Below are 26,554 nucleotides of genomic sequence, written 5' to 3' on the forward strand. Positions count from 1 at the left end.
CATATGACAGTCGAACTTTTGAAAGTTCGTTCATCCAATATAAACTCAACTGCAAATGATAGTAAGTGATTGCAGTGGACATCCTGCAACGATTAATCTTGCACAGTGAGTCACTTACAGTGACATCAGAATATGTTCCAGTCTACTCAGTTTTGTACTAGTTTGCTACAGTTTTTTTTTTTCAGTTCTCTTAAACTGTTTGGAAAAGCAACTTACTTTATAACTTGTAATTCTAAAAAATGGACATTTATTTTTTTATATCTAGATATGTAAATTTTTTTGAAAAAAGTAATAATTTGTTCACCATAATAGTAATAAGCCTAGGCCTAATCTTTATTTATTTATTTATTTATTTATTTAACATTTGTTTACTGGGAAAGTCCGACTTGGAACAAACCCAGTTTTCAATGAAGGCCCAGGGAGAAATGCTGTAGAGGCATGTCTTTGTAACGTGGGAGGAAACCCACACAAACACAGGGAGGACATGCAGACTCCACACAGAAGGCACTCCAGCTGAGAATCGAACCAGAAAACCTCTTGCTGTGAGGCAACAACACTATTGCTGCACCACTGCACCACTATAAATTTTGATCATGGCAAAGATTGCATGTTGTTGTTGTTTGTCTTTCAGCTTTTCCCGGTTAGGGGGTCGCCACAAACGCCTTGGTGCCAGCCCGACGTTCAACCTTCAGCGAAGGCACACCCATTTACGCATATCTTTCGAACACCCACCCAACTGCAGGGACAACATGCAGACTCCACACAGAAGGCACTCCCCGCACTCCAGCCGAGAATCGAATGGGAGAACCTCTTGCTGTGAGGCAACAACGCTACCGCTGCACCACCGCGGCAATAAGTTTTAATCATGTAGCCAGTCAGATAAAACTGATAGAGATGTTACATCTCCCTGATGTTCATCGTGTTTCACTGCTGCAGTCATTACACTTGGGTTATCCTGCCGTCAGGCAGTCCCGCAGTCGGCCAGAGTTCCAAAGTCTTGGTCCGGCATCGGTTGTTGTCACTTCTTGCCTGACGTCAGTGCGCCAGGGGTATATAAGATGCAGCCTACACCATTTTCTCCAGTCTTTCTTGCCGCGCGGTGCCCGAAGCAAAAGCAGTTCGTAAGTGCCGGTCGGCCGACTCCTGAGATTTTCAAATTTGAATTTCAGAACCGAAGTCTTCAATAAAGCTAAGTACCCTGTTGGGGAAACTTTTTCTTACCTCAGACCGATGTCAGTAAAAGTTAATAATTGCATTTCTTGTGGGAAGCAAATACCTCATAAGGATTTTCATTCTTACTGTATTCCATGCCTAGACCCAGACCACGACGTCACTAGTTGTCGGTTTTGTGCTAGATTTAACAAGCGCACTATTAAACGTCGGTTTGATTTTGCTCGCCATTATTTTGGCCGAAGGTTCAATTATACCATGTCGTCGGAACAACCGATGACCGGAATACACAAAAAAAATGCAAAGACAAAGATAAAGACAGGCATCCGAGGTCCAAAACTGATGATGAAGCCTCTTCTAGGCCAGTCGCCGGTTCTCAGTGAGGCGCATTTGCAGCCCCTGACACCCGCTACCTCAGAGCCATAGGCCGCCTCCGACTCCCACATGGAGATTTCTAGGCCTCTGGAAACTCAAGGTATTGGGTCTACGGAAATTAACCCCTCAGATGGGTCCGGAGCCGCTGAGCAGGCATCGGCTTCTGAGGGTGTTTTCAGACCTTCACAGCTTACCATCAAAACAACAGCCAAGTCTAAAACTCCATTAAAGACAAAGAAACAAGTACAGCATTCACCTGGACAGGCACCCATGCTTAAAAAACAGATGCTCAAAATGGCCGAAGGCCTAATTACTCTGATCAGGGGTTCCCATCCCCCTTCCTGATAAAAGGCCTAGGCAGGATACAGACTATGATTCCTCTGACTAGGTTTCCATTTCTACTGATTCCTCTTCAGACCAGGAATACTCTTTACCCCCCTATGAGGACTGTGATGCTGAAGAATCTATCCCTTCAGCCTCTCCTCCTGAGGATTACTCTTTTGGGGAAACTTTACATACATGAGGGAGCATTTCCATTGTGAGAGCCAGGATTATTCAGAATCCAAGAAAAGGCTCAGAGATTTTCTTTTATTGCCTCAGCACAGGCCCCTTGCTATTCTGCCTGTGTTAGGTATTGTGGATGATGTGTTCTCTGAATCGAGTTTAACCCCTGATTCTTTGCCTCCAGCACCAGTCAAGCCAGATAGGTACTACAGAGTCCCTGACTCTCAAATTTCTTTATAAAATCCCTGCTGCTGACCCAGAAACAATTTCCCAGGGTCTCAAAGAGGTAAAATCCAGTTCCCTCTGACAGTGATTCAGGAGCATTAGATAGATGGGGGAAGAAAGTTTACACTTCTGCAACTTTAGCAGTAAGGGCTTTAAATTGCCAGTTCCACATGCTTAAATACCAACAATATTTAATGTCTCAGTTAAAACAGAAAATGCTTACAAGCTCAGAAAGTCCTGACTACAAAGAGATGCAGGATTTATTGCATGCAGCTGAACAAGTGGGAAAACATACTCTGCAATGTGGTTTTGATTCATTAGAGGCTTCTTGTAGAGCCACAGTTACAGGATCTGTGATTCGAAGGCATGCTTGGTTAAAAGAACAAGGTTTACCTGATCATGTTAAGGCAAAATTATTGGATGCTCCTTTACAGCATGATATCTTGTTTGGTGTTAAGGCAGAAGAGGTATTAAAGAAAATGGAGGATAAGGCAAAATCTATGCAAACAGTGAAGGATTTCTTACAGGTACAGTCACCTCGATTTAGCAGAAATTGGCCTTCTAAAAATTGGTCCTTTCCAGTGTCAGACCACAAAGAGGCAGATCTCAGCCCCAAGGCTATTACAGACCATGACAGTGGGGTGCTTCTACCCCAAAAGGAGGAGAAGACAAGTCACAACCTTACAGGAAACAGTCCCAATGACTTCCCCCTTCACATGCCAAGCACTTACCTTTTGGCAGCTCCCTTAGGGGGAAAACTAGCAAATGGGTTCTGGATATTGTGTCTCGAGGTTACAGGTTCCACTTTCACACTCTACCAAGGCCAAAAGGAATGCCAGACCTGCCACAAAATCAATGGGCAGAAGCACAAAAACAAATTACAGCCCTCATGGACATGAGAGCTATTCAAAAAGTGCCACAACAGGAACAAGGACAAGGATTTTACTCAAGACTTTTCTTGGTCCTCAGAAAGGACAAAGCCTGGAGACCCATACTGGACCTATCTACTCTAAATACTTACCTGGATGTTCCAAAATTCAAAATGTTGACACTACAGCAACTTCTTCCCATGCTGGGCAAGAAGGCTTGGCTTGTTACTTTGGACCTAAAAGAGGCATACCTGCATGTCCCAATCAGACAAAATTGCAGAAGATACCTCAGATTCATAGCTGGCACAATGCACTACCAATTCTCTGCACTGCCTTTTGGCATATCTACTGCGCCCAGGGTCTTCACAAAATGCCTGGCACCAGTAATTGCATTTTGCAGACAAAAAGGAATTCAAATATATCCCTACTTGGACGACTGTCTTATTCAAGCAGAGAGCAAGGACATTCTTCCAAAGCATCTGGCGTTTGTAAAAAGATTGCTCATTTGCCTAGGGTACACAGTAAACTAAAAGAAGTCAAAACTAGTGCCTTCACAAGAGATAATATTCCTGGATGCCAGCTTAAATACAACGGCCCAGATGGCTTATCTCACGCTAGACAAACAAAGGCAACTGACTCAGTACTTTCAATTGATGGCAACAAAAACCCAACTCCCTGCAAGAAAAATTCTGCAGGCCTTGGGGTTCATGGCGTCCTGCATACTACTAATACTATATGCCAGACTGCATATGAGGAAATTACAATGGTACCTAAAAAGTGGTTGGACTCAACACTGTCACAGTTTGGAAACAGTAATACCACTTATTCCCTGGCTACAACAGGAGTTTCGATGGTGGGCACAGGCATGTCACCATAACAAGGGACAGCCTTTCACTTTACCCACAGCCAGGCAGACACTAACAACAGATGCTTCGGATTACGCCTGAGGAGCACACATGGCAGGAAAATGTATTCAGGGCAAGTGGGCCACAGACCAAATGCATCTTCACATCAATCAAAAAGAGATGCTAGCTGTACAGAATGCCCTAACTGCTTTCAAGGACCTTCTGCATCCAGGACAACTATTACTAAAGATGGACAACACCACAGTTATGTGGTACATAAACAAGCAAGGGGGCACTCATTCCTATCCCCTCTGCAGACAAGCCATGACTTTGTGGAACACAGCACTGACCTATCAAGTTCATCTGCAAGCACAATTCCTGCCAGGAAAGAAAAATACTCTGGCAGACGACTTAAGCAGAAACATCATGGATCCTCACGAGTGGAAATTAAATCCACAAGTTTTCAGCATGATAATACAAAAATGGGGGTGCCCAGACATAGATCTTTTTGCCTCCCCTCTAAACTGCCAACTACAGAAATTCTGCACAAGGACTTACCACACACAAGCATGGAAAGTGGATGCTCTCTCGTTCAGCTGGAAAACCCTAAAAGTTTATGCCTTCCCACCACTTCCTCTCCTTTCAAAGGTACTCCTAAAAGCCAGACAAGAAAGGCCAAAAATGATTCTGATTGCCCCAGACTGGCCACGCCAGCACTGGTACCCAGTCTTAAAGAACTTGGCTCAAGGCCCAGCATGGATTTTACCTCAAATTCCTCATCTTCTGACTCAACAAAACAATCAGATCCTGCACAGCCAGCTCAGAACCTTAAACTTGGCTGCATGGCAGATTACTTAGCCAAGCAGCCAACACCTCTCTCTAAAGCTGTTATGGATGTCATTTTGGAGGCCAGGAGGCCCAGCACCAGGAAATCCTATTCAGAATAGTGGAAGAGATTCTGTGCCTGGAACCAGGCTCAAAGCTTTGACCCTCTTGTTTCAAATATCCCTCAGATATTACAATACTTAACTGAGATGCTGGACAAAGGCCTAGCCTTTTCATCCATTAAAATCCACGCCTCTGCCATCTCAGCTCATTACAACACAGATCCTCCTATTTTCTCTCATCCATTACTAAAACAGTACCTCAGAGGGGTTAAAAACATAAGACCGCCCCGGAGAACACCAACACCAAATTGGGACCTCAACCTTGTCTTGGAAAAACTAACTTTACCTCCTTTTGAGCCAGCCATTTCAGCAGAATTAAAATATGTGTCATGGAAAACTGCTCTGCTTCTGGCAATAACCTCAGCACGAAGAGTCTCAGAGTTACAGGCACTAATGGCAGGGGAGCCTTTCATCATTTTTCACCAAGACAGGGTTTCTTTAAGAACAAACCCATCATTTATGTCAAAGGTGGTATCCAGTGTGGCTCTTAACCAAACTATTCACTTGCCAACATTTTATCCAAATCCCCAGAATAAAGGGGAGAGACTTCTGCACTCATTGGACATACACAGGCAGTTAGCTTCTACTTGGACAAAGCAAAAGCTTTCAGGAAAACTGAACAATTGTTTGTAGCATATGCTGCAGGATCATGGGGAATGGCTATTTCAAAGCAGACCATTTCAAAGTGGATAGGACACTGTATCCATTTTTGCTACACACAGCATGGAAAAACTGTACCTAGCAACATTAGGCCACATGCCACCAGGGCAACAACCACTTCAACTGCCTACCTTAGAGGAGTACCTACCAAGGATATTTTGGAAGCTGCAACTTGGAGTGCAGTGCATACCTTTACCAAGCATTACCACTTGCCTCTTTACTCTAAATCCAGAGCTGGCTTTGCCACTGCAGTGCTGCAGGGCCTCATAGCCACCCCGAATCCTTTATAGACCCAGCCACCCAACCTCAGCTTTGGGATTCTACCAAAGTGTAATGACTGCAGCAGTGAAACACGATGAACATAGTACAGTTTTGTACCTACCATAAATGTAGATGTTCGAGTGTATTCACTGCTGCAGTCCAGGTTACCCTCCCTCCATCCCTACTTTCTTAGCTGGGACTTATCTATACCTTTCTACCCTATACAACCTATGTGGTGCATTTGCTTGTAACTGAAGGTATTGTTTTTATTTTTTTATGTATGTTTTATTAGCAATATGTATTGCCTACCTGTTTGGGGGCACCTGACATCTGGGGCAAGAAAAACTGAAGAAAATGGCGTTGGCTGCATCTTGTATACCCCTAGTGCACTGACGTCAGGGAAGAACCGACAACAACCGACGCCGGACCAAGACTTTGGAACTCTGGCCAACTGCGGGACCGCCTGATGGCAGGATAACCCAAGTGTAATGACTGCAGAAGTGAATACACTCGAACATCTTCATTTATGGTAGGTACAAAACTGTACTTTCTGCCAACAGTACTTGTGTAACCAGTCTGCTAGTTTTTACCGTGTACCGTTTAGAAGCTGACTTGTTTACGGTCTCTGCACCTGTGTAATGTACCTGAAGTATTAGAAGCAGTAACACTGCCTTGATCATCTCATTCTCAGCAGCAGAAGTGGTCTGTGTTCTGGAATTTACCACACTCATTTATTTTGGAGGGTTCTCTGAGGTTTTTATTGTAGCTGCTGTCCATGACAGACACAGATGAAGGTAACAGTAGTGGAGTTGCTCCATTGTTTTACAGATGGAACAAACATTGACCTGTTATCCAGGCATGATAGGTTTATGTGACATCTGGTGTCCATCATCTTTGGTCCATGGTCATAAAGTCTTTAGTCATATAATGAAGCTTTATTTAGAAGAAGCCTAGTCAATAAGGAAGTTAAGCAGGTGTTGAAATAAGGTCATTAAAGATAAAACAGCAGTATGGTTTCATTGTCCACATAAAGATGCACTGCATTTCATCTTCATGGAAAAAATTCTATGAAGTCTGTTCTGATTTTGACAAATTATAATATTACTGTATTTTTGATAATACTGGTATATTTTTCTGATTGCAGTGGACATCCTGCGAAGATTAATCTTGCACAATGAATCACTTCCAGTGACATCAGCAGAGCACAGACAACTTCCAAATGTCTCCCAAGAGGCGGAGGAGGAGGACATCACACCTACCCCTTCCCTTCCTGGTGCAGGAGAGGGAGCACAGGTCCAAGGCTGGACTGAACAAATGGACAATCAGGCCAAAGGCTGGACTTCTGAATCACAGGATCATCTAAATGAGGAATATGTGAACAGCATGCACTTGGAAAGTGGAGATTCTGCACTTAACATTCATTTAACTGAGTTTGTTAGGGAAGGTTGCTGTGATGGAGAACACACGGACAGCACAAATTTCTCCACAGACAATTACCCACATGATGTGGGAGATGCACAGTCAGAAACTCAGGACAAGGAAATACTTCCAGTAGGAACTCAGCCGTCTTTCCACCAGGGCAGCTTTAAAGTGGTCCGGAAAGGTAGTGTGTCATTTACACCTTTTTTTAAGGAAATGCTCTTCTGTAATCAATGTGTTAGTGTCTCCCCCCACCCGAAAAGTAACCGACTTTGTTACCCTTGAAATACTGTGGGGAGGACTGCCATTTTCATTTTTGAAAGGGATGTGTTTTTTACTTGAAGTCTACACATTCTGAAATAACAAACTTTAACTCCACAAATAGTGTCTGTGAAAGCCTGATACAGCAACTGAAGTATGGAAGAAAATTGCCCTAAATCCTTTCACAGAAACTGTATATTTGGGGATGTGGTACAAACATTCATCATCAAGATCATCAAATCCTGACTAGTCAAGTGTGACAGACCAGACTGGCGTTTGATAAAATCCTTTCATATATGGGAGTGCGCTGAACTGCCCAACTAATGTTGAATGGCCGTTGTCACAAGTCTGTTTCAGTCTGTTAGGCTCCGCTGATCAGGCTGTGACATCACCTAGACAGACATGTAACTGTACGCAGTTTTCACTATTTATAATTTCATGGCTATACAGAGTCTCATCCCTGGAGTTTGAGTTGATCTTTCTTTGGTGGGGGCATCTGGGTTTAGGAAGTTATGTTGTCCAGCCCACAGGAAGATCACACTTGAAGCATTCTCAGACAGCAGGCCTTGTTTTTTGAACATCTGTCTAGCAGAGAGAGATCTAAATTAGCTCAGAGTTTTAATACACACAACTGGGCCACTCCCTGAAATTTCCACACTGATGTCAAGGAGGGAATATGTTGGAGAAGGGCTACCAAAAATCCTATGCAGAGAACACAAACTCAACACTTTGCTGTTTTTCTTTTTTTTTTTTTTTAACTGTAGATAAGGTTACTGAACTCTTTGCAGAGTCATGAGTTCTCAGGCAAAAGCAGGAAAAGTACAAAATATTTACGCCCATGTGGCCAGTAATATCATACCTCTTCTATATTTGCTGCTTTTTTAGGGATGTCCTAATTTTAGTGTGTGCCATTACCCCCGCCTGAAGGCCAGTTATTCATAAACTTGCTCAGTTCATTTGCAGAGGTCATGAGGTTCAGAGCCATAATTGAAGTCAGTACTCAGCAGAGGGTACTTGAATGTTTTTGCAGGATGTACTCAGTTTCCTTACACTGTCTGATCATAAGTTGTACGGATTTATTAATGCCAGTTTGGCTCAACAGGGGAATTCCTTGAGAAACTTTTCTTTGAAAGTAAGTCTAAGCAATCCAAAAAAAAAAAACAGATAAACCAAAGTGATGTGGGTCCTGTCTTATCTGTCGGCATTTCAGCAGTACCGTTGTGCTTGAGCCAGATGATGAATTTCTGAACACCAGAATTCTTGTATTGTTTCCACAGTGAATGGCCACATCACATGGATCTGTGCCTCAGTCATCTGTGACATTCTGCTTTTATGGTCATAGAGCCCAGCAGTCCATACCATCTGCTGCTGCTCTTGAGTGTGGTCTCTGGCCTTAACCCACTGCTTTTCTACAGTTTATGCTTGCTCCAGCATTTACTATAAGGCTTTCCTGTTGTGGTTCTTTGTCAGGTCCTTCTTACAAGCATCTGTTAGAGCTTGTAAAATTTGTGAGTCTAACTTTTAGACCAGACCCACCAAAGCTGCTGTTGATGGAAATTATGGATTAAAAACTTGAAAAAAAGTTTTCATCTGTATCCTCAATACATTTTTTTGCAGGACTTGTTTTCCTCATATGAGATAACATTCCTGTCTTGGTCAGTATCAAGGTATCTGAAGTGACAGGTAGGATAGCACCTTAAAAATTTGTCACAGAAAGTAGCTTCCTTCAGATACTTCTCATGAGGACCAGCCACTGTCCTGAGATTCAGAGGCAAAGAGGAGATGGAGAAATATGAAGCATTGTACTTGGTCTTCACCTCGCCTCGTTGTCATGCCCCATCAGGGATGTCTTATGTTTTAAGTGTGCTATTGTCAAAGCCTTTAACTTATTTAGGGCAGTTGGACATGTCATTGTGGGGTTTAGGATGTACAGTTCAGGGTAAGTTTCGCCAGGTATTGTTTGAATAAGTTATCAGCCAGGATGCCCTTATATTAATTGAAACAACTTTATCATCAAAGGGGAGAGTCGGCCAGTGTGAATCAAAGGAAGGCACCAAGAAGACTTCACCTTTCTTCAATTTTTGTGCTAAGAGCATGAGACTACTTGAAACAACTGTTTTTTTTTTTTTTCAAAAGTTGGTACTTTTAATTGTTGGTATGGAGAAACAGTCTTTTTTAGTAAGTACTAAGTGGAGTCAGTAGTTATGCAGACAGAACAGGCATCTTGAATGCGTGTTCTGTTTAAGTTTAGAGAATGACCCAAAGTTCTGTGCTACATGTCAAGATTTTAACAAGCCTACCTTTGTTCTTTAAAGAAATTCACTGAAGAATTCCAACTTTTGAAAAAAAAAAAAAAACAGTTGTTCTCTTTATTCATGTTAAGCTAGAACACAGTTCTTTAGTGGGGGAAGGTTTTTCATTGAAAACTTTTCAGTTTTGCTGTCAAAGATGAAGGAATGTAACACATTTGCTGTAGGTGTAGCTGTCAGCTTCATCAGTGGCAACTGTGTAACTGGATTCCTGACCACTTTTCCACATGCAAAGAGACCATGCTGTTTCTTGCATGGTGTGTTGTGGTCCATCGTTCTCCTTCCAAGGAATGGCAGACAGGCCAGTCCACCACACACAGTCCTCCAAGTAACAGGTGACTCTTCAAAGACCCTTGACTTTCTTCTGTTGGTTTGTCATTTGGCTGTCAGCAGCATTGTTTAACATTTATGTGTTTTTGGAGCTGTTGATTGACATCATTCATTATCTGTCACTATCAAAAGTTACCCTAAATGTAGTGCACATTTTGATAACTGTTTCTTGAAGGTCACAGCAGAAGCTGTCTTAGTTGCCCCTCTGCCAACTTGTCCAGCAAGATAACCAGTCTGTTTGAAGCTGTTGCAGGTAGAATAATCTAGTAGTGGGTCTTCATTCATCTTCATTCATATGGAGTTTTAGCGGACTCTTAAAGAAGAAGATGTCTCTTCCTTCTCAAGCTTCAGAAGGGAAAGAGTTGCAGCGGGAAAGTAGAGGCCTCATTTCAAACCTCAGTTGTATTTTCCAGCTGTACTTATTTGGCAGAAACCCGTATGGTATTGGAAGAACCTAAATGGATTGTAAATCAGAAGGGTTGCGTTCACCAACAAAAACATTTCCCATTAGTAGTTTGTGCTGTTGGCAGTTGCACAGCTTTGGTTCCTTTCAAGTATCCTATTGTTTTTTGTTTTTTTTTTTGCTGTGACTATGCCGTTAGTGTCAGAACAGGGATTCCCTAAAAAAGGAAGACTTCTTCTTCCATCTCCTTGCCAAGTTGGAGGCCAGTTATGTACATTATTTTAAGCTTCATATTTCCAAACGATTTTTTTGTCATTATAAAAAGTTTTCTTTTGCTTCATTTTCAATGGCAGATAATCGACTTAGGTGCTGGGACACACACCCCTTTTTGCTGCTATCATTCAACCATAAGTACAGCATGCCACTCTGTTATTGTTTACCTCTAGGCTGTTTGCTGTGTCTGAGGAGTCCAGCTTTGAAATATCAGTTTAGATGTTACCACCCTTGATGGAACGATGGGAGAACCAATAGGATCAGAAACCCACTTTTTTAACTATAAAATGGAGTGGCATATACTTCTACAAAGAACAAAAATCTGTAGTTTTCTCTTGGAGCAGGAATGGATGTTGCAGAAACAGTCTTTAGAAGAAGCTCACAGTAGGTGAGGCAAAGATAAAAGCAGCAGGAGCTTAGTGATGCTGTCCAGGTCATGAGTGGGAGGGGAAAATGGCTGTGGTCATGCTTCACCTCAGGGATGGCCTGGAGCTCTTGTTTAACTAATTACCAAGGTAACTTTTTATTTGCAAGGTCTGTCTAGCAGATATTCCCTGAACCCTTTATTCTGCAATAAAAGCTATTTGTGGGCAGTGGTATACACTGCCCACAGCAGTAATCAGTTCATGTTTTTTTCTTAATGAGGGGCTAGCAGCAAGTTGAAATACTGCAGCTGTTATTTCTGCATCCTTTTGAAGACCACAGATCAGAGGTGATCATCAGAAGTGGACGTTTGATTGGGAGGCAGCCTTTGGGTTAAAGTAGAGTGGTTACATGGTTTTGTAATCATTTGCTGTGAGGACACTCTGCACATGTATGAGATGAACAAGCTGAAGTATCCCACTGTGCCCAGTGTTTTATAGGTTCATAGGTTGGTACTAGGCTATTGGCCCTAGGGCCTATACAAGCCTAGCCATAACAATTTCCTGGATATTTTTTCCCACAATATTTAGTTCCCTGGACCCCTGTCTAGCAGGGAGACTGACGTGATCCCCGAGGTGAATTTCCTAGCTCCCATCCAATTGTCAAGGTTCCTTTTTAAGATGGCCAAGGAGGTGCTCTGCTTGACATGTATGGGCAGTCTATTCCAGAGTCTGGGGAGTCTCTGGGTCAGGAACCTTTTCTTTCATTTTCTCATTATCCTATATCAGGGGTATCGAGGAGGCTAAGAAATCAGGAGGCAGACTTTGAAAACATTGGGTATTTATTGTTGCATCTTTTGATATAGCTTCCTTAGGGTATTTGCTGTTGCATGTTTTGGTGTATCTTGTTAAGGAGCATATACATGTCTTTAGAGCAACTTGCTGAAGTGCATTGTTATATTTTAATTCCTGACAAATAAATCTGAGATGTAGAACCCAAGCAACACAAAATGACAAACACCACTGAACCAGTTGCTGAAATCCAAACAGAAAATGACCAGAGCCAGTTCACAACTGTTTTATTACAGGAATTAAGCGTTTTCGTGTGTATATAAGATACACTTCTTCAAAATAAAAAATATTTACAAAAATTAAGTTTAAATTACCCACCACGTTTTTTTCTTAGTATATATTTCTATAGACTTTTATGTATTTTTATTATGTGAGCAAGCAGCCTTTAAGATTAGAATTGGTTGGTGTGTTGATGGGTCATGTGATTTTATTGGTGGGTTATTTAAATTGAATTTTTGTGAATTTTTTTTATTCTGAAGAAGTGTATGTTATATACACACAAAAGCGCTTAATTCCTTTAATAAAACAGTTGTGAACTGGTTCTGGTTGTTTTCTGTTTGGAAGTCTGAGATGTACACAGAAGGTGGCTGTCTTTTATTAACAGGGGTGAGGAGGCATGGTGTTACAGAATAAGTGTTGAGTGATGTGAAGGGGGGATGTCAGGGCAGTATGTGTTTGTGTATGAGCAACTAATTGAAATACATTATCATGCATGTTAATTCATTCATTGTGCATTCAGAGGTGCACAGAAGGTAGCTAGCATTTCTATACTGCTTGATGTGAGGTATTATGTGTCTTTGAGCAGCCATTTGAAATACATTACTGTGGTCATTTAAAACTTTCACTTTTCCTTGCAGTCTAACTTTGGAAATGACGCAAAATGGTTGCTATCTTTTTATGAGGGTAGGGACTGAGGAGGCATGCTTTCTGTAGAAGCACAGATCAGTTACACAGTCGGTCTTGATTTGAAATAGCTTTTCAGATGATAGTATATATGTCTGTGAGTAGCAGGTTAGGACTGTATTAGTGTTGTCATTATTTCAAGGTAGTGTACTCTCTACCCTCTAGTTTGATGTCATGCATGCTTCCAGAGCATCCCAGTGGTCTACTTTTCAGACAGTAACCCCTTTCTGCAAATTCCTGGAGCCACCAGTGCTTTTGGTGTACATTTGTGCTTTTTCTACATGTGTGTGCGTGTCTTTGTGTGTATATTCCTTTTTTTTTGGGGGGGGGGCATTTTTGATTATGGATGACATTTTTACATACGTGTCAGTGCAGTTGTAAAAAGGACACCCAAAGATAACCATAGCTTCTTTCGGTACTGTGTGGCACCTAATTGTCAGAGAAAGTTTGATTTCCACTTTTCATTGGGCCAGAATGTTTCAATGAAACTGACTGAAACTTTAAGTCGTGATTGTGTTGCATGAGCAGAGCAGTAGTCATGCTGCTCGTCTTCATCTTTGGAAAGATACGAGAAGTGCAGTAAGAAGCGCTAGTTTGTGGAGCTGAATGACTTCCATTCATTCGTTTGTGAATGTGCCCATGATCTTTCAACGACAGCTTGAATCATCTTTGTTGAAAGGCTGAGAGAGCATGTTCCTGAGCTTTTGACGGTGTTGTCTTTAATTTGGTGAGCTCTCTGATTGTCGTGGTGCTTACCTTGGCTGCCTTCAGGCTAGTAGACAAAACCACACCCTCAACATGTAGAGGCCTTCCATTGGTTTTCATTTATGTGCTGATGATGGCACAAGTTGTTGTCAACTGTATAATTATGCTGTTGATGGCTTTGCTCTTTTCTGCTTCAGGGGAAAAATATTGAAGTCTTCTTCAGCTATTCCCTTATCAGTCAATTTGCTGGTGACATCAAGTGGGAGACTTTCTTCTTCTTTGTTTTTTTGGATGCTGTCCTGTATGCTTTGACATGAAAGGGTACCAGGGATTTCTCAGAAACATCTTCCCTGAGGATGATTATGATATCTTGGATGTGGTTTGTGAATAGTTTTAGAGCCTGATTTAGAAGTTTTCTACAAAGGTAATAAAATTCTGCTACCCCCGCCCACACCCACACCTGTCCATTTATTGTGGGTATGCTTCTTATTTAAGGAGCATTTTCAAAATGTTTCTGTCTTTGTGGCCTTCCAAGGTTTGATAGTGGCAAAATACCATAAGAGTTCCAGATTAAAGTTTCTCCTGCTACTCCTGGTTGTTGTTCTGCATGTCTGACAGTCTGAAAGGCCCCTGACAGGGTGGCAGGCTGAACTTCTGTGAACAGATCTGATATACCCAGCACCTATCAGACACTTATTTTTAGACTGGCAGCCATCATCTGCCTCTGCCAGCTACGCAAGGCACATATATTGCTTTACAAAACTAGTAGCACTGCCTTGACTACATCTATTGCCTGGAGAGATCCTACATTAACACGCAGATTCTACTTTTTTCTAATAAGTAACCTGTTAGCAGTAAATAGAAATGGTGTCTCTGTAGAGTTAAACTTTGTAATAGACACCCACCTGATATAGAAGTCATAAAAGACTTCAAATTCAGATCCTGCCATTGCACTTCTATTTGAGTTGGATTACAACATCAGTACCAGCTAAGATTCACTTTATCTAAGGGTCTCTTCATTGAGGTACTTCACTTTTTGCTGCGCTGTGTCACACAGTTAGCTTTTTATACATGCCTTACAAGATAAGCTTTTACTCAGTTATCTAAATACTCAGTGGATTACTGATCTTCAACTTTTTCATCAAAGTGTAGTGCTTAACATTCATATTTACATGTTCATTACTATATCACTGTTGCAGTGGCGTTATATGGGACATACACTGCCAAGGATTAGATGACTGTCCAGCTTTCAGAACTTTAGGGTACCTTCCATACACTCTAACCTCTGTACAGCTTGGGGAGGCCATTACAAAGTCAGTGACCAGGCCATCAAATCTTAAGAACTTTCTTGTCATTGAAAAACGCTCTCTTCCACAGGTTTCAAGAGATCGGTGGTCAGCTAACGTGTCTTCAGAGCTGGGCACCTTCCAATTTACCATTTTTTTTTGTGAGGAAACATCTAAATTTTCTGTCAAAGTTTGTGCTAGGGGCTAGGGCTAGTGTTTTTTGTTGGTTTTCACTAATCACGTTTACCTAAGAATGTAAATTGTTAATCAGGAGGTAAGATCAACTTTCCAAGGCTCTGCTACTCACTTGTCAGACACTTTTTTTCATCAGAATCATGCACCTTGGTTCTGACTTCTGTTTCCCACCTGAGCCATAAGAAGAGAAAAGTTGTGTGAGAGGCTTCAGTATTGACTGTGGCTTCTTCTTCACCCGAGTGCTACTGTGGCCATATGTGGTTCCTCTTTCTCTTGGTCCCTCTGGTGCTGCTGTTTGGGAGGCCACTTAAGACCAAGAGGCAGGCACTTCCTCTGCTTCTGTTTGGCTGTCCTCTGTGGGCAGGGGAGAACCACTCCCGCCTGTGTTGAAGAAGGGACCAGATGTGGTTCCTGTGTGGGTGTGGGTGGGGGGTTCTCCCACAATAGCAGATTTAAAGTTTGGCATTTGTTTTCTACTCTGTCCCTGTCTCCAACAAGAGACGAGGATTAGCTGAGTTTTTGCTAAAGATTTATTATTTTGAGTCTTCCCTTCATGTTAAAAAAACTTTTCCTGTTTCTCAGATTCCTGATTCTTATTCAGAAGAATGGGAATTAGATTTAGTCTGTGTTTCTGAAGTTCCTACTCTACAGAATTGGAAATGCGACTCTGAGGAAAGTTTTCCTTCAGATTCCTTGCCTGAAGAGTTGGCTTTTTTTCTGAAATTATTACCAGAATAAAGGAGTTAGAAACAAAAAGAAATACCAGAGTTCCAACATATTATGATTTGCAACAGGTGGATTTACCTCAGCCTGCATCTGTTCCTTTTGTTTTGCCAGCCTTAGAGGATGCTTTCTTTGTAGCCAGCAGTTTGCCAGTCAGTCAGCCCTCTCCCTATGAAGTCTGATAAATTATACAAGGTTCCCCAGACCCATACACTTCTTTTTTCATGCCCTGGAGCAGACTATGCGGTGATGTGTCTAACAAAACCATATTCTGTAAAACACCTTATGACAGAGATGAGAAAGCTTTGATGGGTTTGGGAAGAAAGTTTATACTACTTTTATCTTACCCTTCAGAATAGAGAATTGTCAGATTTCCCATGTCTAAGTTTCTGCTGACTTCTGTTGACATTATGAGAAAGTTAATTGCTGACCACCATTCTTCAGAAACATGTCTGAATTCTTCAGTATCTTCTGTGTCTCAGGTAACCAAACACTGTTTAAAATGTTAACACTGCTGCTGATGTTTCTAAAGCTGTTGACATGTATTTACCTGGCTACTTTCCCAGGATTTGCTAGAGAATATCAAACCTGAACTCCTGAATATTCCCTTGGATAAAGATATTTGAAGGCCCTTCATCTGCTGAGGTCCTTAAAAGGTTTGATGAAAGGAGAAAGTTAATTCAGAGATTTATCCAGATTTTCAACCCTCCATGCAAAAATATAACAGAAACCTTCCTTCCAGTTCAGGTTCCTTTTATAGGAAAAAGAATAAGTAATCCAAGTAAAGCACAGAACAAAATTTCAGAAAATAGGCAGAGAGGTTCATAAAAGTAGGGAGCATCCTCTCAAAACCAAGAGCAGTCTGAGAAATCAGATGGTCTGTATATTATTTCATGTTTTCACTCCTCCCATTCTTGGTAATCTGTTTAAGCTTCACATCCCTCCGTGGCACCAGATATTGTCAAAGTAAACGTTATTGTCATTCAGACTCCACAGCAAGTGCAACTGAATGAAATTGCATTACTCCAGGCTCTATGTGCAAACATCTAACATATGCAACAATTCACATTACTACATTTAGACATTCCTACTACAGAATATTTACTGTTTCACATATCAACATACATTTAGTATGCTAAAGAGACGCACGGTATTTATTGCACAGAATTCCACAGCTGCTACTTCTTGCACAGGATTCTGTTGGCACTAGTCTAAGGAATCACTATATTTATTGCACAAAAATTCACAGCTGTTACTGCACCGGATGCTGGTTTAGCATCAGTGGATATTGCACAGAAATAAGATTATAGTCTGTTAGATGAATTGCACTGTGTATTTAAGACCTTTTAAAGTTATTGCACGCAAATGTGCTTCAGACCCTTGGGGTCTGAGAATCATTCAAAAAAGCTACAACTGGCAGTGGGATTCCCTTCCTCAATTTCAAGGGATTCTGCTGCATTCATCCAGTCAGACCTCCCTGTTTCTTCCTGTCATAGATCAAATGCTGTCTCAAGGGGACTGTTCCCCCAGATCAAACATTGAAAGGATTTTTAGTCTAGAAGCATTCTGGTGCCAAAGAAAGAAGGACCCTAGAGATCTGTCCTAGATCTTTAGTTTCTAAACCTTCACATCAAAATTCTAAAGTTCAAATTGCTGTCTCTGCAATCGCTGTTACCTCACATCCCTTCTCTCAGTTTTAAAAGATGCTGAGCAACTAATTTAAGACATGTTTATGATTTTCTATGTCTTGGCTTACATTTTAAATTCTCTGCTTTACCATTTGGTTCTCAACATTCCAGGAGTGTTTCTGAAGTGCCTGATTGGAGAGCATTCATATTTTTCCCTAGTTAGACAACAGCTGTGTTTTTTAAACATTGTTTTACAAGTTGTCAAGAAAGTCTAACTTCAGTAAAAAAAAGCACATTTTACTCAGTCTGAGGTTTCAGATGACCATAGAGAAATCTTCTCTCTTTCCATTTCACAGGATAGAATTTCTACGGTGTCTCCCAGATGCATCTTTCATGGTGGCCTTTCTTCTCCGAGACAAAGTGAAATGTTACAAGGAACAGTTTTTGATATTTTCCAACCAGACTTTGATGTCAGGATTCCAGGTTTCATGGCCTGTACAATTCTCATGATTTCTTTGGCTAGACTTAACATGAGGACAATTCAGTGATTCATCAGATCAGTTTGGACTGAACACTTGCACTCATTGTCATTTCAAATCCAAGTGCTGGGGATTATAAAAAGGGAGTTATCTGCTGAATGAATCAGTTGATGTTCACCCAGGTCTCCCTTTCTCCCTTCCAGCCCCTACTCAGTCTGCAGCCACAGATGCCTTAAATTTTGCTGGGGAGCTGTGTCTAATTGGGTGAAAGTTCAGGGTCTGTGGAACAAGCAGGACAAATTAAAGTGCATAAATGTCAAAGAAATCATGGCACTAATAAATGATGTCAGATCTCTGAACCATCTTTGGAGTTCTGTCCCTCTACTAATAATCACAGATGACAACACCACAGCGATGGTACATCCACAGGGGGAGCCATATCCTACCTCCTTTATTCACTAGCTGTGAATACCTGGGAACTGGCAACTCTGCGCAATCTGACCCTCCAAGCTATTTACATTCCACCAGAGCAGAACATTATAGCAAAGAAGTGGATGGAGCAGGACCAGAACAGACCTCCACAAATGGAAGTTGCACCCAGGGGTCTTCCAGGAATTGATCCAGCTGTGGAGAACACCTCAAGTAGACCTGTTTTCTTCCATTCACAACAGGCAGTTAAAGAGACTCTACTCCAGGACTGCTTGCACAAAGAACTGGAAGACAGATTCCTTTTCTTTCCCATGGATGGTCATGTTTATATATGTCTTTACAACAACCCTGGTTATTACAGGAAAGGGTGAAATATTCAGAAGAACCCTCCAAACATGATATTGGCAATTACAACAAGCTTCCATCAGAGTTGGACTTGCTCACACAAGACAAGGATTGTTTGATGCACCCTACCTTCAGTATCTTCAACTCACCATCTGTAATTGTAGAATTGTAATACCTTTTAGGCACCTGTTTTCTGAAGACATGCAGCAGGTATTAAAGGAGGCTAAGAAACCTACTACTAGAAAATCATGTATGGATATAAGTGGAAGAGACTTTCCAGTTGGTGCCAGTACAAGAACCAGGATCATTTTAATCCTGGTTATACATTATTTGTGTGAGTTATTGTTTTCTCGCCTTTCTTACTCTTCTATCAAGATTCACCTCTCGGCCTTCTCTGCTTGCGTGCATGTGGATCCCCCCACCCCAGCCCATCTTTTTTTACAGTGTGTCAAGTTAAACTGCTTTTGAAAGGGGTTTTAGATATCTGCCCATGTGGAAGACAAGTGGCTACTTCTTTGGATCTTAATCTTGTTACATTGTTTCCTTTTGAACCTGCTCTTCAGGCTGATTTGAAGTTTTTCTCTTGGAAATTGCTCTGACTTGTACAAGAAGAGTGTCTGAGTTACAAACTTGTATGATGATTCAACCCTAGCTCATATTTCACAAATTTAAAATAACTTTGAGAACAAATCTTTCCTTTTTTCCTTAAGTGGTTTCAGAGTTTAGTTTGAGACTGGCTATTCCTCCCCCTCTTTTCTATCCAGAGCCAAACCTTGGGGAGAGAGTTCAACACACACTGGTTCAAATGATACATTTACAGAACAAAAACCTTCATGAATTCTAATCAGCTGTTTATTTTGCATGAAGGTAAAGAAAGGGGCAATTAGTGTCAGAGCAAAGAATTTCTTAATGGTTGTCTGATGCCATTACTTTTTGTTACTCTCACCTTAACAGGAGACCTCCAGGCAAGGTCAGGGTCCACTCAGCCAAGGTTTGGCTACTTCTTTAGCTTTTTAGAAAAGGGTGGACTGTAGAAACATACTAGAGGAAGCACCTTGGATGTTCTTCAAGTTTCACTGTTGCAGTCATTACATTTGGGTAATCTGCTGGCAGGTTGCCCTCAGTCAGCCTGATTAACAAAGTCTTGGGTCCTGCGTCGGTTGCTGTCCCTTCTTCCATGACGTCAGATCGTCAGGGGTATAAAACATGCAGCTGATGCCATTACATCAGTCTTTCTTGCCGTGCGGTGCCCAAAGCAGAAGCAGTTCGCAAGTGCCGGTCGGCCGACTCCTGAAATTTTCGTTTTGGAGTTTCAGAACCGAAGTCTTCAACTTAAAGCTAAGTACCCCATTGGGGAAGCTTTTTCTTGCTCCTTACCGATGTCAGTAAAAGTTAATAATTGCATTCCTTGCGGAAAGCAAATACCTCATAAAGATTTTCATTCGTACTGTATTCCTTGCCTAGGCCCTGACCATGACATATCTTGCTGTCGGTTTTGTGCTTTATTTAATCAGCGCACTATCCGTCATCAGTACATTTTTGCCTCTAAATATTTCAGTTCTTGGTTTAATTATCCAGAAATGACGTCAGTTAGCCATTCGACTACTGGGATTCCGAAAAAATGCAAAGATAAAGACAGATGCAGGCCGTCAAGGTCCAAAACTGCCGACACCTCCTAAGCCAGTCGCCAGTTCGCCGGTACTCAGTGAGGCACATTCGCAGCCCCTGATACCCACTACTTCTGACTCGCAGGCCTCTACTGAGACCCATTCAGAGTCTGGTATGCCGCGAGATGCTTCACCTATGGAACCCGCAGATGTCTCTACCTTGGAAGGGTCCAGAGCCGCTGTGCAGGCACTGGCTTCTGAGGGTGTATTCAGGCCTCTACAGACTTGCATATTAAACAGACTCCACCTTCTGTACTAAGGCCTAAATCTTGATCTGTGTCTAAAAAAACGATGCCCAGGCCACATGTTCAGGCCCCATGCCTAAAAAACAAATGATCAAAATGGCTGAAGATCTTATTACTCTAATCAGGGATAGTCAACCCCCCCCCCCTTTCTAAGAGGCCTAGGGCTGAGCTTGACTATGAATCTTCTGATCAGGACTCTGTTTCTTCTCATTCTTCTAATGGCCTGGATTTGTCCATACCCACTTATGAGGATTCCATCCCCCCCCCCAAGGAATTTTCTTTTGGGGAAACTTTACATACCTTAAGGGAGCATTTCCACTGGAAAAGTCAGGAATTTTCTGATTCAAAAAAGAGGCCTAGGGATTTCCTTCTACTACCTCAGCATAGGCCTTTGGCTATACCTCCAGTACTAGACATTGTTGATGTGTTTTCGGAATCCAGTATGGCCCCTGATTCCCTGCCTCCGGCTCCTAGTAAACCTGACAGATACTACAGGGTTCCTGAGTCTCACAAGTTCCTTTTCATAAATCCTGTTGCGGATCCAGAAACCATTTCTCAGGGGCCCAAGGGCATTAAGGCTTCTTAGGTTCATAGGTTCATACTAGGCTATCTGCCCGAGGGCATTTACAAGCCTAGCCCATCGTTTTGTGGCTTACGCCACCCCTTTAGTATGGGGAACTATACCCATTATTTTGCTGTGCCTCTGTCGAGCAGTGACACTGAGGTAATCCCTGGGGTATATCTGCGATCTCCCATCCATTGGTCAAGATTTCTCTTGAACAAGGCCAGCGAGGTGCTCTGCCTCACATGTACCGGGATTCTGTTCCACAGCATAGGGAGTCTCTGGGTGATGAATCTATCCCTCCAGCACGTCCTATTAATAGCCGTGTCGAGGTTTAAGTCTCCCGCCCTTGTGGCTCTGATGGATCTAGATTTTTTGAGGTGAAGCATATTCATCAAATCTGGGTTTGACATGGCCTTGTATGTTAGGCAAAGGTCACCTCTGAGCAAGTGGCGACTGAATAGAGCTGGAGTTCTTTCAGTCGGGCAGCATAGGATAGATTTTGAGACCCTTTATCCTTTTGGTGAGGAACTTTTGTGGCCTCTCCAGCTGCTGCAAGTGTCGGGTCAGATACATTCCAAATGGGGCATTGTACTCGATCATTGGTCTGATGAGTGATGAGTAAAGGGAGACTATAACCTCCCTTGATCTAGATGAGAATCCCTTCATGATAAGGTGGGCAATGTAGAAGGTCTTCCTAACTACTTTAGCTACATGGGTGTCGAATGACAGACTACTATCAACCTGGGTCCCCAGGTCCCTGATAATTTCTTCTGTGCTCAGTGGATTGCCTCCTATTTGGTAGCTAGGGGTAACCTTGTTTTTCCCGAAGGGTATGACTATGCATTTTTTGGCATTTAACTTTAGGCCGTGGCTCTGGCACCAGTTATCCATTTCTGTGAGACCTTTCTGAAGGATATCTGTGTCAGATGTGTTTTCTACTATGGCCCAGTTTGCAGTCATCTGCAAACTTTGTCAGCCATAACCCTCCTGTGTTTGCTTGTACTTCAGAAAAGTAGATGCCAAACAAGAGTGGGCCCAGGACTGAGCCCTGTGGGACACCACTTGTGACAGGCTTTGAGTCTGACATGGCGCCAGCAACTCTGACCCTGTGGGTTCTGTCACTCAGCCAGTTTGCAACCCATTTTGTGATGTATGGGTTAACATTTAAGCTGATGAGTTTTTCAATGATACCCGAGTGGGGTATTGTATCGAAGGCTTTAGCCAGATCGAGGTAGGCTGTATGGACTGCCTTTCCCTCATCAATGGCTTTGGTGACTGTTTGAAAAAGTCAACCAAGTTTAAAAGGCATGATCTGCCTTTGACAAAGCCAAACTGGGTTGGATCCAAAGTCTGCAAATTCCCAATGTCTTTATTTATGAGGTCCATTATGATCCTCTCCATGGCTTTGCAGATAAGGCTTGTCAAGCTAATGGGCGGTAATTACCAGGGTCGGTGGAGGCACCGCCTTTGTGAAGTGGGACCACAGTTGCAGTCGCCACTCCTGGAGTGCGTATCCAGAGGTAAGACTTTGATTAAACAGCTGTCCTAGCTGTGGGTTTAATTCCTCATTGAGTTCGTGGAGCACACAGCCGGGGACACCATCAGGTCCCATGGATGCTGTGAGTTTGGCTTTGGAGAGAGCAGTTCTCACTTGGGCGCTGGAGATGATTGGGGGGCTGCAATCATTTGGTATAGATATCTCTCCTTTTGGGGGAGGGGTGAGAAGTTTGCACTGAACCTGTCAGCCAGTATGTTGGCAATGTCTGTAGGATCAGTAATCTTCACATCATTTTGAACTAGTTCTGAGCATATCTGGGAGTTTCCTCCTAGGTTTCTAACATAGCTAAAGAAGGCCTTATGATTGTCTTTTGAGTCTTTAGCTATTTTTCTCTCGAAATTTGCTTTGGATGATTTTATGAGAGCTCTTAGTTTTTACTTATAGTGATCAAGGGTGTCTTACCTTTTAAGGATTTTGCTCTATCTTGTAGTAGCTTCCTCCTTTTGTTGTAGAGTTTGTTTATGGCTGGGGTCCACCAGACTGGACGCTTGCCTTTGGTACAAAGAGTCTTTGTTTTGCTTGGGATTGCCTTATCCATGCAGTCCTGCAGGTGCTGGTAGAAGGCATTTGTAAGTGATTCAGCGGCTTGAGTACTGTTTTCCGCCGGCTCAGGGGCCTTAAAGGAGACCACACTAGTCTTTAGAAGTGTGAAGTCGGCTTTTGGGAAGTTCTTTACTGTGGTCTTTTTTATTTCAGGTGGGGGTGGGATGAGGACCTCCAGCGAGATTAGTTTGTGATCTGATCTCACCAGTGAGGGGTATACTTCCGGTGTTGAACATTGTGCTCCCATGTTCGTGATGATGAGATCAAGTATGTTATCTCCTCTTGTGGGAATGGTGACTAGTTGTTCCATGGCATTTGAGTTTATGAATTCCAGGAACTTTTGGGCTAGGGTGTTTGGGCTTGAGTAGTGTTCCCAGTCTATATTTGGGTAATTGAAGTCACCTAGTATGATGGTGTTTGGTGATACATTTATCCCTCTAGTGTTTTCAGGAAGGCCATGTGAGGTTCCTGAGTTTGTGAGGGTGGCCTGTAACATGCTACTATTTGCAGAGCAGTCTTGCCTACAGTTAATTGCACCTGGATGGTCTCCGATGCATCATGCGTTGCCACCAGTCTTGAGGTGTGGGTGTCCTTGATGAATATGGATACCCCCCCTCCTTTCTTGGTATTTTCCTGATTTTGGGGCGGAACGCATGATATGAGGTAAAACCTGATAGCGCTGGGGTGCTCTCAGGAGCCTTGAACCAGGTTTCTGTCACAGCACAGACATCGATGTTCTCCATACTGAGAAGGGCCTCGAGTCGTGCATTTTGAGATTTAGACTTCTGGCATTGAGCAGCATTACCCTTAGTTTATTTCCTTTTTGTGTTCTAGGGTGGTAGGTTTAGAATTTGAGCCTTGCCTAAAAAGGCACTATGGGGTGGCAAGAGCCTTTGCCAATATCCGGAATCCCAGGGGTGACAGGTGCAAGCCGTCCCTTGCGAAGCAGCGTGGCTTGTCCAGCATGTCATCCCAGGCAGACAGATACTGAATCCCCTTTGAATGACACCAGTGTTTAAGCCAATTGTTAAAGCTAATCATCTTATCTCTGTATTGTGGCATCATTCTTGGTGAAGGTAGGATACTGCTCAAGGTCAGGGTCATACCTGCCTGGGCTACATAATCAGAGAGCTCCTCAATGTCTCTTTTCATGTAGTCCAAGGAGTGCGTCTCAGGTCGTTTACACCAGCGTGGACAATGACTGAGTCATATTTGTACCTGCTGTTGAGAGACCTGAGTGCTTGCGTTATGTGGCGGATTCTAGCGCCCGACAGACAGCTTACTGTGACCTTCTCCTTACTCAGTCTGGTGGCGGGACATCAGTGTGTCTGACTATGGAGTCACCAATGACTAGTGTGTCTGGCATTGTGTTTGGCCTTAAGGGCTGTGACTGTTTGACACTCTGACTGTGAGGTCTATGTGTTGCAGGTGTTGTGTTCTGAGGTGGTGGTTTTTGGGTGTCTGCTTTGGTGGCCTCTGCTGTTTTGGTAGATTTTTGATCAGAGCCTCAGTATGTCTTTGTGTGTTTATGTGTATGATTTGAGGTTGTAATGGTACTATGTGAGACTGGGTCTATAGTGTGTGTGGTAACCTTCCTCCTGACTGGTCTTGCCAGTCCTATGTTGAGAGAGCTCAGCCTCCAGTTTGGCCGTATAGTTGCATCTCGCATGTATTTGTGTTTTGTGGGAGGAGGAGAGGGTTGTCTGTGTACATGAGGCAATTGTAACATTGCCTCAATATTCCCAGGTTCACCAGCTGAGCAGGAGATGACACTAGCAACTGATCCTCGACATGCTAGAAGGATAGACAAAAACTTTAAAAAGATTCGGGATGTGGGTGACCGAGAAATGGGGGGTTGCCTTTTTGGGGTGCTATCTATAAGAGTGCCGTATCAAGGTAATAAGTACTGTAGGAGCAAGTGCTAGGTTTAACAGATAGAGAATAGTCTACTTAGAGTCAAGTAGAGATGATCTTTTTAGTTATAGGATACGCTGATTAGATGAGTAGTATAGGTCGAGGAAGGTAGTTTCAAGGGAAAATTTGAAGAGCTTCTACTGCTAAAAATCCTACCCCTTCTGATAGAGACTCCAGGGCACTGGACAGATGGGGTAAAAAGGTTTATACTTCTGCCACCTTGGCAATCAGGGCTTTAAACTGCCAATTTCATATGCTAAATTATCAACAGCATATTATTGGACTGCTTAAATAGAAAATGATGTTGATTCCTGACAGTGTGGAAAATAAAGATTTACAGGATTTATTGCATTCTGCTGAACAAGTTGGAAAACATACTTTGCAATGTGGTTTTGATTCTTTAGAGGCCTCTTGCAAGGATGTTGTTACTGGGTCTGTACTTAGAAGGCATGCTTGGCTTAAGGAGCAATCTCTGCCTGATCATGTTAAAGCGAAATTGTTGGATGCTCCTTTAAATCAGGACCGCCTGTTTGGCAATAAGGCTGAAGAAGTTCTAAAAAAGATGGAAGATAAAGCTAAATCTATGCAAACTGTAAAAGATTTCTTACAAATGCAACCTCCAAGATTTAGTAGGCACTGGCCTACTAAGAATTGGTCCTTTCCAGCTCCTTCCAGATCCCCTCAAGCCAAACCCAGACACACCAAAAGCACCAGGTTTCAGTCCCAGGGGACTCTCAGAACTAAGCAATGGGGGGCCTCCACTTCCAAATCTGGAAATAATAAGACACCTCCTATGGTAAACAGTCTCAATGACTTTCCTTTAAAATTACCAAACACTTACCTTTTAGCCGCCCCTTTGGGGGGAAAGATTGCTCTTCATGCAAAAAATTGGGAACTCATAACCCAGGACAAATGGGTTTTAAATATAGCGTCCAAGGGATACAGATTTCATTTCCACACGTTGCCAACACCAAACGGGTGGCCAGACCTGCCCCCAAATCTGTGGGCAGAGGCTGAAAAACAAGTACTTTCCCTCTTAAACATGGGGGCTATTCAACCAGTACCAGAAGAGGAAAAGGGGCAAGGTTTCTATTCCAGGCATTTACTGGTACCCAGAAAAGACAAATCATGGCGTCCAATTCTGGACCTGTCTACTCTAAACACCTTTCTGGACATTCCAAAATTCAAGATGCTGACTCGTCACCAGTTACTTCCTATGCTAGGCAAAGATGCCTGGTTGGCAACTCTAGATTTAAAAGAAGCTTACCTGCATATCTCAATCAAGGAGTCTTGCAGAAGAAACT

The 26,554-nt window shown here is 42.6% G+C and overlaps 1 protein-coding gene across 7 annotated transcripts in view; it reads left to right on the forward strand.

The window, feature by feature from the left end:
• Positions 1 to 26,554, forward strand: part of ARHGEF11 (Rho guanine nucleotide exchange factor 11) — a 4,318,379-nt gene that overhangs the window by 4,025,583 nt on the left and 266,242 nt on the right. For all 7 annotated transcript variants that reach the window (XM_044059024.1, XM_044059020.1, XM_044059026.1 and 4 more), the window contains one exon: positions 7,001 to 7,459. In XM_044059024.1, the coding sequence (XP_043914959.1) occupies positions 7,001 to 7,459 (459 nt within the window). The remainder of the gene's footprint in view (positions 1 to 7,000; positions 7,460 to 26,554) is intronic.

This window comes from Protopterus annectens, chromosome 17.part0 (assembly GCF_019279795.1).
Source record: "Protopterus annectens isolate FY-2018-M chromosome 17.part0, PAN1.0, whole genome shotgun sequence".
Taxonomy (NCBI): domain Eukaryota; kingdom Metazoa; phylum Chordata; order Ceratodontiformes; family Protopteridae; genus Protopterus; species Protopterus annectens.